Source organism: Dromaius novaehollandiae, chromosome 1 (assembly GCF_036370855.1).
Source record: "Dromaius novaehollandiae isolate bDroNov1 chromosome 1, bDroNov1.hap1, whole genome shotgun sequence".
Lineage (NCBI taxonomy): Eukaryota > Metazoa > Chordata > Aves > Casuariiformes > Dromaiidae > Dromaius > Dromaius novaehollandiae.
This window is the reverse complement of record NC_088098.1, coordinates 54,118,051-54,136,964: the sequence shown is the minus strand read 5'-3', so window position 1 is coordinate 54,136,964 and position 18,914 is coordinate 54,118,051. Positions and strand designations below refer to the sequence as shown.

At 53.2% G+C, this 18,914-nt stretch overlaps 1 protein-coding gene across 3 annotated transcripts; it reads right to left on the bottom strand.

The window, feature by feature from the left end:
* Nucleotides 1-249: 249 nt before the first annotated feature.
* Nucleotides 250-18,444, bottom strand: CARD10 (caspase recruitment domain family member 10). Of its 3 annotated transcripts, none has more exons than XM_026112596.2 (21): nucleotides 18,238-18,444; nucleotides 16,007-16,225; nucleotides 15,501-15,638; nucleotides 14,839-15,164; nucleotides 12,349-12,531; nucleotides 11,233-11,388; nucleotides 10,979-11,095; nucleotides 10,622-10,831; nucleotides 10,378-10,524; nucleotides 9,494-9,609; nucleotides 9,198-9,238; nucleotides 8,382-8,502; nucleotides 7,726-7,906; nucleotides 6,778-6,901; nucleotides 6,171-6,411; nucleotides 5,789-5,858; nucleotides 5,351-5,450; nucleotides 4,682-4,840; nucleotides 2,157-2,278; nucleotides 1,409-1,524; nucleotides 250-1,152 (listed from the first exon to the last, which is right to left on the bottom strand). In XM_026112596.2, the coding sequence occupies exons 1-21, from the start codon at nucleotides 18,242-18,244 to the stop codon at nucleotides 945-947; spliced, it is 3,102 nt and encodes a 1,033-aa protein (XP_025968381.1). In that variant the 5' UTR covers nucleotides 18,245-18,444; the 3' UTR covers nucleotides 250-944. The 3 variants fall into 3 exon arrangements, with proteins under 3 accessions (XP_025968381.1, XP_025968380.1, XP_025968382.1); XM_026112595.2 differs by having other exon boundaries at nucleotides 10,979-11,104; nucleotides 18,238-18,443; XM_026112597.2 differs by having other exon boundaries at nucleotides 10,622-10,816; nucleotides 10,979-11,104; nucleotides 18,238-18,441.
* Between the last annotated feature and the right edge of the window lie 470 nt (nucleotides 18,445-18,914).

Here is an 18,914-nt window from a genome sequence, read left to right as displayed (position 1 = left end):
TCTGCCAGCATCAGCACTGGGGAGAGGGACCAAAAAACAGGTGGGCTCACAGAGATAGGAGGGAGCTTGATCTGTGGCCTGTTCTAACCCATCCTCTCACAGCACCTCTTGCAAGAGCACAGCAAGAGCAGTGCTCCCTCTCTCCCCTAGACAGCTGTGCAGAGAAGCCTCAGCAAAAGGAGAAAAAATACCCCACCATGTATCAACCAGCCCTTTCCATTAACACACAAACCCACAACCTGCCACCTATTCCCATTATAAATGGTATTTAATTCTCCTTTATATGCAGGTTGCCAATAAATGGGTCCATTAATAATTTACAAGCAATAAAGAGTACAGTTCCCATAAAACAAGGATGTGTCGCAAAACCCACTTAGTGTCACTCCAGCCATGGTGGGGTGCTTGCATGCAAGCACTGCTTCCTGCTCCTCAGGGCAGGAGGTGAGGTAGACAGAGAAAGAGGGGGAGAGGACCCACAGCACACAGCGCTATGGGCAAGGGAAGAGAGAGATGATGAAAAAAGGGCCTTGGAGGTACCAAAAGACAGGATGGATGTACGCGCATGTATGCATACAATGCACTTATATACACCCTGATTTCACACAGTTCCCTCAAGTGTCCAATCTGGCAATCTAACCAGGTACCCGAGCCAAGGGTAGGCCCAAGGGGATGGGGAATAGACCATGAGGGTGGTTTCCAGCATAAAGGTAGAAGACATCGCTGCAATAAAAGATGGAAAACGCAGGCTAGGGAGTTAGCATTACTCCCCCTCTCTGTGCAGCCTGAAGGGGACCTGAAAGACTACCCTGGGGACATCTGCTGATGGCATCCCCTCAAAGAGAAAGGACGCTCTGCCTAAAGGAGTTCAGGGAGGCAGGGGCCTCTGAGAACAGCTCTCAGGAAAGGTAGCTGGCAGCGCAGTGCCAGCTCAGCTAGGTCCTAGGTCAGTCATTGCCTTCCTCAACCCACAGCGGGCGGGTTTGTTCCTGAAAGATGCAGCCCCGAACCACCTTGGCCAGTTCCTCCACATGACTCCAGGCCTGGGGATCCACACGGGCCCAAGAGCATGGCAGAGCATGAAGCACCTGCTCCGCACCACAGCATACCTTCAGCACCTCTGAGTCCCGCTGGCCCGGCTTCCCCAGCAAACTCCTAGGGAAACAGAAGAACACGTTACCCTTGTGTAAAGAGATGGGGTGGAAAAAATGCCAGTACTCCCACCTTGATTCCTACAAGAACTCACACATACAAAGTTGCTTTTCCTGCTCTTTTTCCCCACAGCGACCCACCTGGCACACACAGAGCTAGTACTCCCATAAGGGTCTTCTGTCTCTTCCTTTGAACAGAGACAAGAGTTTCTCTTTTCCTCCATAATATCCTCCGTCCGTACTGCGTGGTCTCTTCTTACCTGAGTCCTCTAACGTTCTTTTCCGTGACCTCAACATGGATAACAATGGGGTATATTTCACTTCTAATTAGATCCCTCACACTCTGAACTCCAAGCTCTAGCAGGCAGTGTTTATTCTAGAAGGAAATCAAATAGATTTACTGATTTAAATGGAGAAGAAATAACCCCAGTTCCTGACAGTTACATTAAATCAAACCCCATACTGTGAAATATCATTGCTTTTCCGATAGTAATTCCATTAAATGTGGGATTTACAGCCAGGGCCAAGAGGCAAGCAGAGGACTGAAGAGCAGGGTCATCTACTATATCACAGCCAACCTGACCCAAGAGCCCATCAGACACTGTGCTCAGCCAGTCTGTCTTCATGCCCCTTCCTCTGTTGTCACCCACAGCCCCACGTCTTCTCTATCTGCCCTGAGCAGAGCCATAGCCACTTTAGTGAAGATGAGGAATGCGAGAGCAGGGAGGCAGCTTCAGTGTAAAGCATCTCCCATCACCTCCCTCACATATCGCCAGTCACCATTCCTTTCACCAGGGTGGACAAAGACTCAGAAGACCTCTATTTGTTGTTTCACAGCCCCACAGCACCTGGATCTAAAATGCCCTCTAAGTCACACAGCCCCCAAATAAGCAACTCCTTTTCTCTCACCACTCTTTCTTCCCTCCCTTCTGTTGTCCCCTCTTCTCCTAGGATCTAAACAGGGTGCCCCATCCTTGTCCTCTGTCTCCACACCGAACAGCTCAGCACCTTCTCCATTGCCTCCCGTATCATGCGGATTTGCCCAGGATCCCTCCGGTCCTGGGGGAAACTTCTAGACACAGGGTCCTCCTTAGTGTGGGTAGTGTTGCGATGCCCTTCTGCCAGCTTCTCTGCAAGCCAAGAGGAAAGGGAGGTATGAAAAGAGAGACACCATCCACTTCTCCCTCCTGCACATACTTTCTACCTCAGCTCCTGCACATTTGCTGCCATGCTGATACTTATCGAGTTCAGTGTTTATGGATTCTGGAGAGCGAGTCTAATTATACAGCATTACATGTTGGCATGGATCTCTTGCAGCTTTCTGCTTACAGAACAAGCAATATATCATAGCTGAAGACACCTTGCAGGGCAAAAGCAGCTCTTGTGTTGCAGTACCACAGCAGCCTAAGCCAGCTCACAGCCCTGATCCCCTCCTTCCCCGCTGCCACACTGTCCTGCTCCCACCTTGCAACTACTCCCAGACAGAATCCAGTAGAAAACTAATAATTTTATTTTGCCAGGTAAGGTTTCTGCAGGGTTAGCGAGCTACATGGGCTCACAGATGGCTCCAGCAAGCTGCAGGGCTGGGAAAGCAGTGGGAGTGTGCATCTTGGCATGGGAGAGTAGGAGGGAGATGGGGGGCAAGCTGAACCTCCTTTTGTTGGTGGCAGCCAGAACCATCTCCCAGTGCTCACAGGTGGGCCTGGAGAGACAGCACATGGCAACCGAGCTGCAGGGCCTGCAAACGTTTTGCAGGCTCTCAGAGAGTCCTGGTGTGCATCAGCTCACAAGGCGCAAAGTATTGCTAGTGCCCAAACAGCACCGCAACAAAGCTTCTCATCACACACAGGAAAACAGAACCGTGCTTCTCCCAAGACAGGAGGCCAGAGATAGCGTGGGCCCAGATCACCCCGACACCAGGCAGGAGAGCAGCAGAAAAGTAAAGCTGAGACAGAAAACTGGGGGCAGAGCCTTGGAGGCCACCAGGACAGCAGGATCTGGGAGGGTCAAAGCAATGATTCACCAGAAGACAAGACAACACACACATGCACACACACACACACCTCACTCAGAATCAGCAGGCTGAGCCACCCAGTGTGGCTGAAGCAGGCACTAAGATCTACCTGCTGACTCTGCTACCCTAGGCAATTGCCTACACTGCCTACCCCCAGAATAAATGAACATGACAAGAGCAGGGAGCCCTAACAAGGCTTTTAAGAGCTGCCTTTCCCTCTCATCCTTAAAGCAGAAATAATGTAATCTATTCAGGATAAGGCATGTTTGGGATCAGGTCCAGAGCGCCTTCCACTCTCCACTTCTCCCAAACCCAAGGTCGGCTGGGTATCCTCTGCTAACTCTGCCTGGCCACATAGTGGCCTGGCTCCCTGGTAAAGCTGGCTCCCATAAAGCCATCTGTTTTCTTTGGGGGCAGCAAGCTCCTATGAAGATCAGCTGGCTTATATTAACTCTGCACTGGCTGGGGATTTCTCTGAAGTAAAGTGGAGGCAATGTAGAAAAGCAAAATGGCTCAGGACTCCTGGGATCACCTTTCCCACACACCAGGCAAAGCGGACAGCAGTAAACAGAGTTTGTGCTCTAAGGGCAAAGTCCCCAGCTGCAGTAAATGGCTTCTGAAGCACTTCCCAATGCAATGTGAGGGGGACCCTGCAGAGGGCCTAGTAAGACAGGATATATGGCAAAGTCGCTTGGTTAACAAGCCCAGTGGAAGAAATCTATTTTTGTAGAGTCTTCCCTTTTCAGCAAAGCAGAGATTTTTCACCACCACTACCCCTGCAAAAGTAAAAACCAACTTTTTTCATTTCTGCATTTGGCAAAGGAAGAATTCTAAACACAGGGGAAAGGAGGGAAAGGGAAAATGGAAGAAGAAGGGGCAAAATAGAGATTTGTCCTCTGAAAATTCCCTATAGGAGAAAAACCCTCTCCCCAGCAGCCTCTGCAGCTGTGTGCCAACCTCACATTGCTGGCAGAGAAAATGGAGGACATAAACAAGGCTGGATGCTCTCACCCTGGTGAAGGCAGGACAAGTATGAAGTCGACCTGCAGATCTCACCTTGGGCAGGGGTTTCATCTCTGGGAAGAGCCACCCAGAGCAGCAAGGCAATGCCATCACCACCCACTCAAAGGAAGACAGAAGACCCTTGTGCCTCAGAAGACCAGAAGAGAGGTCTGGCTTCCCTTTGGGCCAAAGGAACAGGGCACAGTTAAGAAGGGGAGGGAACTCTTTGGAGTCGTTCAGCCGAAATGGCTGAAAGGTGACCTGACAAAAGGTATTGTCTGGGAAGACTTTAAGACCCCGCTGACACCTCATGTCCTCTCCAAGCCCCATGACACCATGTGTCAGCTTTCCCAGGCTAACAGCACCTCTTCCCTGAATTGGCCTCCACAGAAGAAGAAATCACAGGAGGTAAAACAGGAAGGCAACCTTGGAAAGTAGGACACCTGTGTACTTTACTTCACTCAGCCACAGGCTCCTAAAACATCCTTGGGCAAGTTAACCACTCATTGCCACCTACCTGCCGGGCACACATGAAAGTCCAGACGGGAGGTGGGCAAGTCCAGCAAGTTCCTGATGAGCCGTGGTGCAATGCAATCAGGTGACAGCACCACAGGACGAGGTGTCTGGACCACCACAGGATGCACCAGGTTGTAAGGCTTCAGGCTCCTGTCTGGGTCTGGAAGACAGGAATGAAGAAAAAGTCAAAGGTGAGAACATGGGAGATTGGGCTGCCACCAGCCCAGACTCCCTGCCGTTCTCCCTGCACCATCCCCTGGTCCTGACTCATGGATGCACCCACCGACCCCATGTCCCAGGAGAGATCTTCCACTGGTTACACTACTCCCCCATAGGCAACCCCGTAGGCAGATGCCTCAGCTGTAACCCTGCCTTGTCCATCATCTAGGGAATCACTAGAGTTACAGATCAGTTTATTCTCCTTTCTCTCCGTAATGTGCTGGGTGACCTCAAGAACCGTAGCAGCAATGATGGAGAGCCTTAGAAAGCCTGGGAGAAGGAGCAGGAGATTTAAATATGCTCAGTCTTCCCAAAAACCCATCAGCAGGGTAATATGAGGGATTCTGGTCAGAGAAACTGAGGCATCCTAGGTGCCAATGCACCCTCAGTGCCCACAGGGGACAACTGGGTCTCCAGGGGTGATAGGGCAGTTGTAGGAGTGAGAGCTCACCTGAGCAGGAATCCAACCACAACTGCTGAGGGGGCTGTCTTGGGCTCCCCTGTGGCTTGGATTTTACCAGGCGTAGTTGGTCCAAGGCCCGTTTCTTTAGCTGAGGAGAAAGTGAGGGCACTAAGGCTGAAAGCACAGATCTTCTCACACACACAGCTGACTGCAGAGCACCCCCCAGCAAAGGAGATGGAGGGCACACATGGAAAGAAACCAGGCCTGCCCACCATCAGGTTCAGGCTGGGAAATAGGGAGTGGGTAGGGGTGCAGTCAAAGAGCAAAGATGCTGCCTGGGCTGTAAGACCCCGCTCTGCTTGCTAGCCAAGCTGCCGCCTCCATAAGAGTTGGTCTGCAGTCAGAGCAGGGCAGACCGTGGGCCGGAGTGTGGGGGGGAACACAGGCGCACACACTCGGCTCTCGTTGCTGGTTTCTCTGGCTTACATTATTTTTGTGGCCCCTCTGCTGCCCAGGCATCTGACCCTTCTCTTGGATCTTCAAAAGCTGGTGGGCCCTGAAAAGACAGAGAGGTTGCCCTCAAGCAACTCTAGAGCCCTCAGGGACCCTAGCCTTCTGTGACCCTCTTCTGCAACCTCCACAGAGATATGCTGAAAGATAAGCATAAAAGAGCCCTCACTCGACCACCCATTCTCTCAAAGGCACCCAGATACCATTGCACTGGCTCCTGATACAAGGCTCAGACAGCTCACACTATCATGAGGGGAAAAGGCCAAACCACACTTCTCAGGACTCCTAGTGGATGCTTATTGCAGAGAAATGGAACAGGTACCCCAGGGACCCCCTACCTTTCTCCTCACCCTGTTACCTGTGGTAGTTGGGCACCGTCCCCTTGTCCAGGTCCCGCAAGGTCAAGGGATCAACACGGGAACAGTACCACTCGAGTCGTCCTTTGTGCATGGTGTCCACGACGTGGAGGATTTCCCGACACTTGACGCACAGCGCATAAGGGTCTGACTGCTCTGTGAGGGGTAGATTGGTACGTACATAGAACGAGTCTCCAGAAATCTTCCTCCCTTCCTCCAGGGCTTCACGTAGAGGCTGGTATCCTGGAGCAAAACACATAGGTCAGCACAGGCAGGGACACAAAAGATAACCATCACCAACAAAAGAACCTGTCAAGGTAGCCAGGTCTCTAGCACAGCAGTGATGCTACAGATAGGAGTTCAGAGGAGGCAAACAGACAGGGGGTCTGTGCCTCCAACCTGTAACTCACAGGATGCACACGTCACACCAGACATGACAAATAACCAGAACTATGGCCAACCCCTGTGTCACACATTGTGGCCTAGGACCAAATAGGAGAGGAGAGAGAACAACTGAGAACCGAGATTTACCTCCAGGACTGGGTGGAGGGCCTGGAAAGGGAGGCAGAGAGCCCAAGCTCAAGGGAGACCCAGCTGCCAGGGCCTTACCTTGCAGGTCTAGCTGGAAGATAAGATTAGAAGGTTTGTCCCAATGCAGCAGGCTCAGGTAGGCAACCTCCCGGGTGCAGTTCTCCAGGGAAAGCACCTCTTCTTTCAGTGATGGGACCCTCAGCTAGCAAGAATCAAATGCCATTAGACCTAGGGGCTAGAAGAGCAGGCTCCTCCCCTCACCAGCTCCTCACCCACCAAAGTTATGCAAGAGATATAGACCAAGGCAGGCCCAGGGAAATCTCTTCCTGAGGACAAGGCATCCTCAGTCTGCCTCTGGTTCCCTACTCTGCTTCTGAAATACCTGCTGCCAGCCACTGCCAGATATGGATGCTGGGCTGCTATGGAATTGAACATATGTGCGCGCATATGTGTATGTCGAGGGGAGGGCGGAGGGTTCAATCACAGGTTGATATTAATTAAAGTGCCATAGCTGCATTTCAAGTGGTGTCATTCTTGCCAAAACAAATGCCCTTCCCCCCTCCAGGAGCTTTCTCCAGAGCAATTACTCTCCATAGCTTGAGAGGGTCATGAAGGCTTGCAAAATTTCACTTCAGAATCGATTGCTTTGCAACAGGCATGCACAGGATGCAGCTTGCAAACTGCTCCAAAATGCTACAAGGTAACAACAGACAACTCCAGGGACACACAGTGATATCACTGTCTTAATTTGTGCGTCTCCTTGTTGTTTTTTCCCTCCCACAGCTGAAAGACGTGTTTCAGGTCAACTCAGCTTTTTTACATGCACTGGTATGCTTGCCTGCAAAGCAACCTGGATGCCTGTTCGTGCTGCACAGAGCTGTAGACAGGGAGCAGTCTCTGGAAGCAAGAGAAATGGAAGTGCACCTCAAGTTGGGCAGAGGGCAGTTTGCACTGGAGCTTGTTTCACGCTCCTTGTGCCTCAGGTGCATTGCAATCCCATAAAAATGACCGCATTCCCAGACTTACCTCAATGAGCCGGCAGCCTTCCCTGAGTCCTGCACTCTCAACCTGTGAGCCTGGCTTGACCCACTGGACATAGATCCCTGTCCTGTTCCCTCCAAGGATGGAGATATCTGCTCCAAGGTTCTTCTCCTGGGGTGATGGGTTGCTGGGATGCCCCATGCTAGAGAGTTGTACCACCAGGGACCTGGCAAGGAGAAATACCAAGTTCAACTGTTGAAGTTTGCTGCCTTTCTTAGGAACTAGTCACCATGCCTGGTGTTCAACCACAAGGTGTTTCTTTTATCGAGTACTGTGACGTATGGAGCTCACGATTCACAGTCATCACCAGGGTGCACACACAGCCAAGACCTATTCCACCCCACCAGCCCACCAGTCCCAGCACAGGCTCTTCTGGTCCTGTCCCAAATCAGACAGATTTTTGTCCAAATCCAGGGCACCATCCCCATCCCTGCCATAACACATGGAACAGGCCAGAAAACCGGGACTCTGCTGGGAAGCAAGGACTATAGGAACTTCATTTCTCTCCTCTCCTGCTAGCAGGAAAGGGCCCACAGGAGAAAGGCAGAAAGGAATGGCCTTCCATGCATGGTCTCCCAACAGCGTGAAATATCCCCCCAAGCAGCAGACTCAGAGTGCCTATTTCAGAGAGCAGCAGTCACCTCCTGGTGACCTCCTTGCGGCTGGGAAGCGTGGACAAGCAGATCTCCGACTTCACCCTGGTGTAGGTGCTGCTGGAAGAAGAGGAGAAGGCGCCAAGCGACACACTAGCAAAACCACTGCCTAGGAAAGAGAGCAAGAGGGAGAGAGGGCACATGACCTCTCTGAGCACTGCAGGGAGCCCACATTCTAAGGGTGGCTGAGATCTGTCACCTCCCTTCTCTGCATTTTCTAGCATCTGACTAGGAAATTGAGGCTGGAGAGTGTTTGAACACTTGGAAATGGGCACTTCCAGAGAGAAGGGGAAGAGTTAGGACTGGTTTCCATGTCTCCTGAAAACAAACAAATCTTCGTCCCCCTCATCAGCATTTTGATCACTAGCTGTGTCACAGCAGAAACCAGGGTGACCTGGATGTGCCCTGAGGAGCTCAGCCACCAGCACCCACCACAGGATGTACCAGCACTAGGAGATCCATTCGGAGATTTACAGTCCATCACCGAAAACACAGGCATTTATCTCCTCTGGCTCCTACTCCCCCAACTCCAAATCGAGTTCTCCATCAACAAAAGTTCTCCATAAATTAAATAAATCAGGTGTTAACAGCTACACATTCTGCAGGGGACAAGCCAGCTTTTCCAGCTGCTGTACTTCGCAGAGTGGATGTTTGTGTCCATGGCACCCTGCTATATGTGCAGTGCCCTCACAGTGAACCACACAGACCAAAGGTATGAGGGAGAGTCAGCTGTCCACCCTCCTTTTCCAACAGCCACCACTTCCTTCTAGCTAAGCCCTTTTGGGAAAGCCCCAGTTATGGTACCTGTTGCATCTTCCATGCTGCTAAAGGAACCACAGGACAAGCTAGAAAGGACACAAAAGGTGAGCTGTGAGGCACCAGCTTTTCTGAAGCCTGTTTGCACCCCATTCTCAACTCCCTTCCCACAACTTTTCCCCATCCTGACACAAAAGCACCGCCCAGCCAGCATGCAGCTCCCAGCCAGCCTTCCCGCTCTCACTCCCAACTGCCAGCTTCCCCTCCCCTGCCAGCCAGGCCCCTCAGGCCCCCACAACCCCAGCAGACAACACACAGAGACTCAAGCAGCCCCCAGAAGTCACCTTTTGTAGGGCATGCACCTATCTTCCCGCTGCCGCCGAAGGATGGAGCCAAGGCAAGGTGGGAAGGGGAAGGTGGAAAGGCGATTGATGTCCTTTTCACTGTCAGGAGTTACATCCTTGAGCAGAGTGAAAGAGAGATGCCCACTAACACCAATGCCCAGCACCTCCCTTCCCCCTTCCTCCGAGCTAGGTTGCAAATAGCTCCTGGTGTACCACATGCCTCTTCAGAGATCATCCACATTCCTCCCAGTGCCCAGAGGTACCTTGCCATCCCAGAGGAGAGAACAGGGATGGAGATGCATGCCATTGAATCCCTGTCTTTTTGCAAAGTACAAGCAATAGGACTAGTATCAGATGAAGGGATCAGATTCTCCTTGTCCTTATATCTCACTCTTAGCCATGGCTCACCCAGAGGCATGAGTAACCTTTGGGACTACCCACTTTAGGGTGCTGTATAATGAGGATTGAAAGAGTCAAAGGAACTTTAGTAAGAACATGACTCCATTAAAAACAACAGGATTGTTTGCTACACGATTCAAAAGAGCTAGGATTTCTCCCCCAGCGTACATAGATCAAACAGCTTTTTCATAGAGGTCAGTAGCTTACATGGGGCAGTTGATTTCGTGAGTGTCACACAGGGGGAAGGAAGTCTCACTCCCCGCTGTTTCCCAGCTAGCAAAGTACTGCACGCTTCGGTGCAGCATTGGCTGTTTTATTTCTGACAAAGCTTTGCACCTCAGTTTTGCTCCCAATGTTAAGACATTGCCCCACTCCATGTCTTCCAGCAAGTCACAGACTGGTACAATGATTCTGTGTCCTTGCAGAACAGTGTGGGTCACTGCTGCCCTCAGCTCAGGCCCAACATCCCATGGACAAGCACTCACCATGCTCTGAATGGCAGAGTCCCCCAGAAACGGGATGGCAGAAACCCCCAGTGTTTCCGCAAGCCCATTCGTCAGGCTGGAAGTGTTGTCTACGAGGCTCCAGGTGCTGCTGAGATTGGAGCAGAGGGAGTAGGAAGAGCTGCACATCTAGGAAAGAAGGGACCCATCATCCCATTGCATTCCCCAAGAAACAGCCCTGATCTCTTCCCCTTCTTCATTCCCCTTTCCTTCTAGCCTCCCTCACCTTGCCCAGGCTGCGGTTGCCTTGGCACCGCTGTAGTTGGGCCTCCAGTGTGCTGTTCAGCCCTTCTGCCTGGCTCAGTTTGCTTAGGAGGTCATCCCTCTCCTCTTCCAGGGCCCGCACGCGTTTGCGGTACTGGTCCTTCTCGATCAGGCTCTGGGAGTATTGTAGCTGCACGCCATCTCGGCTCTGGATAGCCTGCAAGGAGCCAGGCTGCAATTAAGAGGATTGCAACAGTAATCCCCTCTCCCATCCTGGCATGGCTGAAGAAGATCTACTGGGGAAGGAGGGGGTATACACAGGAGAGAAAAAAGCCCTGATCCCGCTGGGAGGCGGAGAGCCAGGGCAGAGACAATTCACCTGGTCCCGCTCTTTCTCAATCTCCTCCAGCTGCAGCAGCACCGTGTTCATCCGATGCTTGTAGAGATCACAGTCTTTCTGCAGCGTCCGATATTTCAGTTGCAGATCTTCCACCTCCTGGAGGTACTGGCAAGAGTGATCAGAATGCATTAGCCCTCCCAGAAGTGAGTGGTGCAGCTTCCCAGGCCCTTCCCTCCCCACTCTTCCATGCCCTGTTCTGTGTGCAGGGATGGGAGTGGTGAGGGATACATCACCTTATCTCTCAGCTCTTCAGCCCACTGCAGCTCATTCTGCATGGAGCGGAGTTTCTGGCAGAGATCCTGCCGGTCGTCTTGAGCTTCCTTCCAGTCGTGCTCCAGGATATCCAGCAAGATCTGCTCAGAGCCTGGCACTGGGCCCTCACCTGGTGTCTAGGAGGCAAGACGGTACCATCATTTCACCACAAGCACCATGGGACAACCAGACCAGGTAAGCACCTGGCTCAGCAAGTGAACAACAGGCAGGCTGGCATCACTATGGTCATTGTTACTGTATAAATCTACTGTGCACTCACAGCCCGAGTGCGGTGTGCAGGTCCGGTCTTCCCATCTCCTCAAAGGAGACAGGAGGACTGGAAAAAATCCAGGCAAGATGAGAGGTCAGAGCATGAAGGAGGTCCTCTAGAGGGAACAGATGAGTAGGCTGGGCTGTGCCAGGTCAGAAAAGCAGCAGTTGAGGGGGATACAAGCAAGATCTATAAAATCACAGGTGACCCTGGGCAATGGAGAGGGATTGTCTGTCTCATGTCTCTTCCCAAAACAGAGAAGGGAAAGAACTGCTCTGCCAGGGGTCATCAAGTGAAGGACCAGAGAGGCTGCCTCCTACATGGAGATTTACAAGGCACCTCTGTTGTTCTGGGCTCCATGGCACCCAGCTGTGGGGGCTAGTGTGAGGTCAGGCCTCCCAGGTGCTAAAGGGAGTCCTAACAGCAGCTGGGTCCTTCCAGCCCCATCACCAAAATACAGCTTGCCCCTGTGAGGGCCAACCCCAAGTACAGTGTCTGCATGAAGGCTGCAGCTCCAGCCTCTCTCACTCCGAGTATTTCCTCTCAGTGTATAAGGTTGACCCTCACAGTCCACAGTGAGAGGCACAAAGTCGCATGTGTGAGCACACCTAAGGGTAATAGAGCTGCAAACAAGGACCAGTCACTGTCCCACACCCAAGAGCAACAGCAGCCATCACAGGCAAGCAATCTGCCCAGAGGAAGGGACCAGCTAGGCTGGGACAGTGATTACTTCCTTCTTTCCAGTGGTGATTCACCCACGTCACCAGCACTGTAAGTACAACCAGGGAAGGAGGTGACCTGGAGCCTGCTCTGCCCTGTCAGGTACCTTTAACTTGCCCTGCAGCTCCTGCAGTGATGCTGTAAGCCGCTGGTTCTCAGCCCACAGCTCAGACACTGTGTCAGGGTGGCTCCGCTCCTCTGCCTCTCGCTGTGGCAGCGCAGAGGCCTGTTTCCTCAGCAGACTGCACTCCTCTTCTAGGCTGGTGACTTTGCATTTCAGCTGGTCCACCTGCAACACAGAGAAGAAACATAGTCTGACACCCCCTCCTGCAAGCATCTCTGCCTTAGAGGGGAGTGAAGCAGAGAGAAAGTTGGGCAGAAGAGTGGTCTGGAGGCAAGGAATGTGAAGGCTGGGAAACCAAGTGAAGAAGGAGTATCCTAAAGCTGGGGTGAGATTAAGACAGCTGCACATACAAGGTTTTCACTGCAGGACAGAGGAGGAAGATGCACTTGCACCAAATTTTTCTCTAAGTGCACTCAGTCTCAGGGGCCCCTCTTTGTGCAACAACTTTCTTGCTACCTTGGAGCACCCACAGCGCAGCTGTCCCTGACCCCAGGTGGAGCGGGGACCTCTGATGCGCTGCCAAGGCCAGCAACTGTGACAATCTCACAAAGGCTTTCCAAACTAGAACAGGTGAGAAAAACTCACAGCAGAAAAGTCCACTGAAGGCTATTCAGTGCAGGATACCTCTGGCCTGGGAAGTGTTTGAGCATCAAATCATTACAGGCTGCGGGATTTCACAGATGTATCATCCCACACTTGGCTGCTCTCACACGCTTCCATCAGCATGTCACTGGAGACAGGGTGCTGGGTGACATGGAAGTTCGTGCTGGCCTTGTCTGGCCACTCTTATGTCAACACTCTGACTCCTCAGCATGCATCCAACCCACAACCAGAGGCCCAGGGGCTGGAAGCAGGAGGAGGCATGAGCCCAAGCTCATTGGTTAGACATTTCTTAGACACAGGAGGAGGGTGACACAGGAGACATGGAGGGTGGTTACTTTTAGGATTACGGCAGGGTCCTCACAGACCTGCAATGGCTGACAAGGTTAATCAGGAAACAAGAGTTTCACAGCCAGGTGGGCTTTGAGAGCAATATGGGGTTGGGGGAACACATTAAAGCCACTAAGCACTGAGAAGCACTGTCAAAATTGCCAAGAAGGAATTCAGGGACTGTATTATTTCTGCAGATCTGCCAAGGGACCTAGAATAAGTTTCCAGGACCAGTCACTTCTGGACCTTAGAGTGGCAGCAGTCAGGAGGGGAAGGCAGGCTGGGACCTTGTGGGATTTCTCTACACTACAGTTACCCACAGGGAATTCACCTCTCTGCTCAGAAGAGACCTGGGAGAGTTGCCATTGGCAGGAATACTGGATAAAAGGTAGGGGGGGGATCCCAGTGCTGGCACACCAGGAAAAGGAATGAAAGGTAACCACAGGGCTGTGCAAGAAGCCCAGGCCCAGACTGGCAGGGGGAATACCACAAGGCAGCAAAGGATGGGTGAAACAGTTATAAATAGGCTCAAGATACAGCTGTCCTTGCCCAGACAGGAAATGGGTGTATTTACTGGAGGTGAGAACTTGGCAGCTGGAGTGCAGTGTCATGAATTCCTTCAGGTATGCAGCATGAGCCTCTGAAACATCACCAGAGAGAAGAGGAAGTGGTGGGGATGGACTCTGGGTCAAAAAACTCCTGTGCATGGCAAGGAGCGCTGGGCAGCTCCATACAGCATGCACACAGCTAGAGCCTTGTGTGCAGGCAGATGCACAGCTGTGATCATCACTAGAAAAAAGTGAATGCAAGCCCTTTCCTGGGGAAGGAGTAAACACAATCACCATAACATGCAACCTGACAGAATTAGCTGTCCCCCACACATCTGTGCTGATGGGACACAACACAGGTGCCCATTGGCGGAGCATACAGCATAGACTGACAGGGGAGAAAATACACGCAGAAACAGACAGGGCATCTCATGGTACCCGCGGCCAGGCTGAAAGAGCATGAAGCCACCGCTGGGGAGGATGTCACCCCGACAGCTCCTCTGAGCAGTTTTTTCAGGCTTCTCTACATGACGCATCTCCAGTCGCAGCATGGCATCACTGCCTCTTTCCTGCCCTGGGGCCCATGCCATGAGGCATGACTGTGAGGAGATCACAGTTCAGGCTGACTGGCTGCATCCAGTGCACCTGAGGCCAGGGTACAATGCTGCACAAGCACACCAAATACTTGAAAGCACAAGGTGAAAGTCAACTGCACAAGTCTTACGTGCCATGCCCATGACTTGGCCACTTTGCCATGCTTGGGGCACACTGTCCCTCAAGAGCAGATGCCAGCCAAGGTGCATCCGTGCACCCTGACACATGTTCAGCTGTATAATGGATCAGCTCCTTCATGCTCAAGCGCTATCACGCACAGACATCCACATTCATCCTTCTCAGCTGCCCCACTGCATTCATTCCCTCAGTGACCATCAAATCCCCAGCCTCCTGCCTCCCTTGCTGACAAGACATGCCCCCGCACTCCCCAGCACCATACCACCAGCTGCAGGTCCCGGCTCCGCAGCACAGCCAAGTTCTTTTCCTCACAGAGCTGAGCATAGCGCATGGCCATCATGTAGTTCTCATCCTTCAGCCTCAGCAGCTCCACACTCTTGGAGTCCCACTCCTCTCTCAGCCGCTGGCAACGCTCTTGCACCTTCAGGAGTTCCTGCAGCCGCTGCTCCAGCCGGGCCTGTTCTTGCTCCAAGGCCTGGTTTTTCACCTGGAGCTGGTGTTCCTTCAGCAGGTGCTCTTTCCGCTGAGCCCTCACCTTCTTCACCTCCATCATCAGGAACTGAGTTAGTCCCTCAGGGCCTTCCTCATCTGGGAGAGAAAAAGGAGAATCAGGTCCTGGCTGCTTAGACAGGGGCAACCCCAAAAAAGCAGTCCACAGATTTGTCCATCACTCTATCTCCACCAAGGGGTGCCACAGCCTCCTGAGGTGCGCAGCCTTCCTCACCCTGGTGCTTATGGCACCACAGTCCCATGTACACATACATATGGCCTCCTCCCTGCAAAATTCAGAGCACAAGGCTGTCAGGGTTCCTCAAAAGCAGGTAGCTCATGCCAGGGTTTTATGCACAGACATGCACATACACAGATTTCTGGCATTTACCATGCAACCAGCACCTAAATGGAGAACAGAGCACCTGCCCCTACCCAGGATCATAGAGCAGCGCTGGGCTGGCTCCTTCCCTGTTAGCCGGGTGTACTGCTCTGGGTAATAAAACTCTAAGGACTCCAGGAACGCTTCATAGCCTCGTTTCCCACGGCGCCGAAGGATGTCCATCAGGTAACCTGGAAGAAGGGATAAAAAGGTAGGATGAATTCCCTGCAAACCAGAGAAGAACAGCATAGCCCAACCTCGTGATACAAAATAGCATCTCCACCAAGTCTACTTCCCTCCACAGGAAGGACAGGTTGGAGATGGGACTGAGGTGGGAGCACTGCCTGCGTATGTGTGCGCACAGAGGGAGTCACCACAGAGGATGAGGAGGATGTCTGGCTGCAGAGCATCTCAGTCAACAACAAAGCCAAGTAGCACTGCAGTGGGAGGGAGACGTAAGGCCAGAACACCACATGCTGAAGAGAATCCACTGTTTCTAAAAAATACATTCTTCCCCAAAACCAGGCCCAACTTAGTACAAGTCTGTGCTTTCTCCCACCTGTCCGGTTGCTCTTGCAAGGGAATCGGCATGAATTCAGCACCTCTTCCTCATCCTGCTCGTCTATCACACGGCACTGGCGCAAGTACGGGGTGAGCTTTGCGGGGTTCAGGGAGCGGGTCAGCTGGTGCCGTGCGCTCTCAATTTTCTCCCAGAGGGTGTCTTCTTCCTCCTCCTCCTCTGAGAGGCTGGAGGTTTGGACAGGGCCATTCTCCAGGGCTTGAAGGATAAAAAGAAAGAGAAAGTCTGAGGACTGATGAAGGAGCACAGGGGGGAAAGGCATGAGTAGGCATGGGAGAACATGAATCAAGGTATGATTTCATGAATGTTTTGGTTCTTCTGCAACAGGACCCAAATATATCTGAAGCCATTTAAATTACCAGTCTGGCTGGATGGATCCTGGTGCATCAGCCTAGGGCCATAGATTCACAGGAGGCAGAAGGCAGTGGTGCCTAGGGGAGTTAGGAGCATATACTGTAGAAAGCCTAGGAAAAGGCCATCCTCTACCCTGACACATTCTGAACTTCCGCCAGACCATCACACATCTTCCCTTTTACCCCATCCCTGCTTCAGGAATGAGGGATTTTATGGCCTGGGACATGCCCTCTCATACTGGTGTTAGACGAGTGGGTTTCTCTGGGGATCCATTTCCTCTATGCATGCCTCAAGATTTGGTAACCAAAGTGAAGTTCTCGAGGGCAGTATGCCACAGAGCAGCTTGGCTCAAGGTACTGGAGCCAAAGGGGAATTCCCTGTATCTTCCACACATCACTCTGGGGCACTGGATATATTCACCAACAAGGCAAGCTCTCTGTCATCCAAAACAGACAGAAATTCCCTGAAGTCAATGGACAGAGGACACCTTACAGCAGTGGTGAACCTGCTCCATTAAGTCACGCAGGCTGTGATTAAACAAGGAGTTCTCTTCCCAGCTGGGTATCAACTCAACCATCGTATCAATTTTCACTCAAGAAATAAAGCCTGCTTCACAGGCCAGCACAAATCCTTACAGCTCACAAGCCAAAACACAGCAAAGACCCTCTGACACCTGGAAGTCATTTTTCCTCCACAGTGTGCACCATTACCTTCCCCTCTGCTGCTGGCATCAAGTCCAGCTTTCCTACCCCAGCCATACAAACAACCTCTGAGGCAGTGTATGCGTTCTTGTTGCATGAAGGCAAAGAGAAGGAAATCTCCTGCTTTCTTCCTTCCCCCTTTCCCCCACTCTGTGGTGAGAATGATACCACACTATTTTAGACAGCCAATTAGCATGGCAAGGAAGATGGCTGAGAGAGCTGTGCAAAAGTTAATCCTCCAAGTAGAGAGATGGATGGCTCAGGGTCTGTGGCATGCAGGATAGAAGGAAAAGAGAACAGCTGAGTCCACAGAAGATACTCAAGTGTCTGATTCTCAGCACCAAAGGGCTTAGGAGCCTAAATACTGGTACAGATCTGGAGCATCCTACTGATAAGGAGGTTGAAACTGCATTTCTTGCAGAAGCAGTTCTCTCTCATCTGGGACAGACTCATTTGCTAGAAGGTCACAATTATGAAAAAGGAGGATGCAACAGCAGGTAACAGCACGGAAAAGCGTGCTGGTTTCCAAACTTTGCCTCCTGTTTTGAGCTCTGTTCCTCGGCAGCAGATTTATGCCTTTAATTCAAAGTGTTTCTCCGAACACCCTAGTGGGCAGGGAGAACTGTGCAAGCAGCAACCAGCTTCTTGGCAGGACAGAGGGGTCTGGGAGATGGTACCAGCTCCTCCTACCCAGCCTGGCCCCTCCAGGCCTGGGGCCTGGCAGGGAGGCCGCAAGAGAAGGCGCGGTGTTTCTCTGCCTGTTCGCTTCCCCTTTTGGCAAGCCTGAAGACACAGCCTGACTCTAGGGAAAGACGAGCCAGATGCCAACCCTGAGGAGCAGACAGTAGCTTGGGAAAGAGGAGCAGAAGAGGAACAACTCTTCCCCTCCCCCGAAATCCAGAGTCCGTGCAAAAAACATGCAGTGCCAGTGCCGCGCCCCAACCCCCCGCTGCCCCGGGGCGGCTCAAAGGCTGGCCAACAGCCGAGGACGGGGGGGAAGCGGCGTGAGCCGCCCCCGAGGGCCGGGCCCGCGGCTCGGCCAGGAGCGGGGGAGCAGAGGGACGGGCACGGCGGGGGGGAAACCTGGCTCGGCTCGGCTCGGCTCGGCTCGGCTCGGCTCTCCTCCCCGCCCGGGCGCGGGGCTCCCCGCCTTACCTGCCATGCCCGCGGCTGCCGGGTGGGCTGCGCCCCGCTGCGCCCCGCCGCTGCGCGGCCGCCTCGCCGCCCCGGCAGGTGTGTCTGAAGCGCTCTCCCCACCCCGCTGCACCTTTACCCCCTCCTCCCTCCCTCCCGCCTTCCCTCCCTCCGCCCGGCTGCGAGGGGAGGGAGCCGGCAGCCCCGCGGCAAAGCAAGCCGGCGCGGCCTGGCCCAGCGCCCCCGCCCCGGTGCTCCCCCCGCCCCGGAGCCGGAGGTCCCTGGCGGCAGTCACCGGTGGGGCGGGCCCCGGGGAGGCGAGCGGCGGCGCCTCCGCCGCAGAGCAGCCCTAGGAGCAGGGGGGGTCCGGGAGCGGAGCAAGGCGGGGGCAGCCGCCCGGGGCACCCCAGCTCCTGCCGGTCTCTGAGCGCCACCGGCTGCTTTTCACCTGGGCGAGCCGGGGAAAGGCTTTTCGTCTCCTCTCTGTCCCCATCTCCGCCCCCCGCCGGTCTGGAGCTGCTCTCCGGAAGGATGTGGCTCGCCGACAACTTCTCTTCTGAAACGCAGCCGGCTTCACCTTCCCACAGACCGGCGGGGGAAGGGTCTCAGTAGTGTCTGTGGGTGCATCTGGGTGTGGAGGCATCCCCGGGCAGAAGTCTTATGCCTGACCACCCCAAGGCATGCAGGGGCCTGCATCT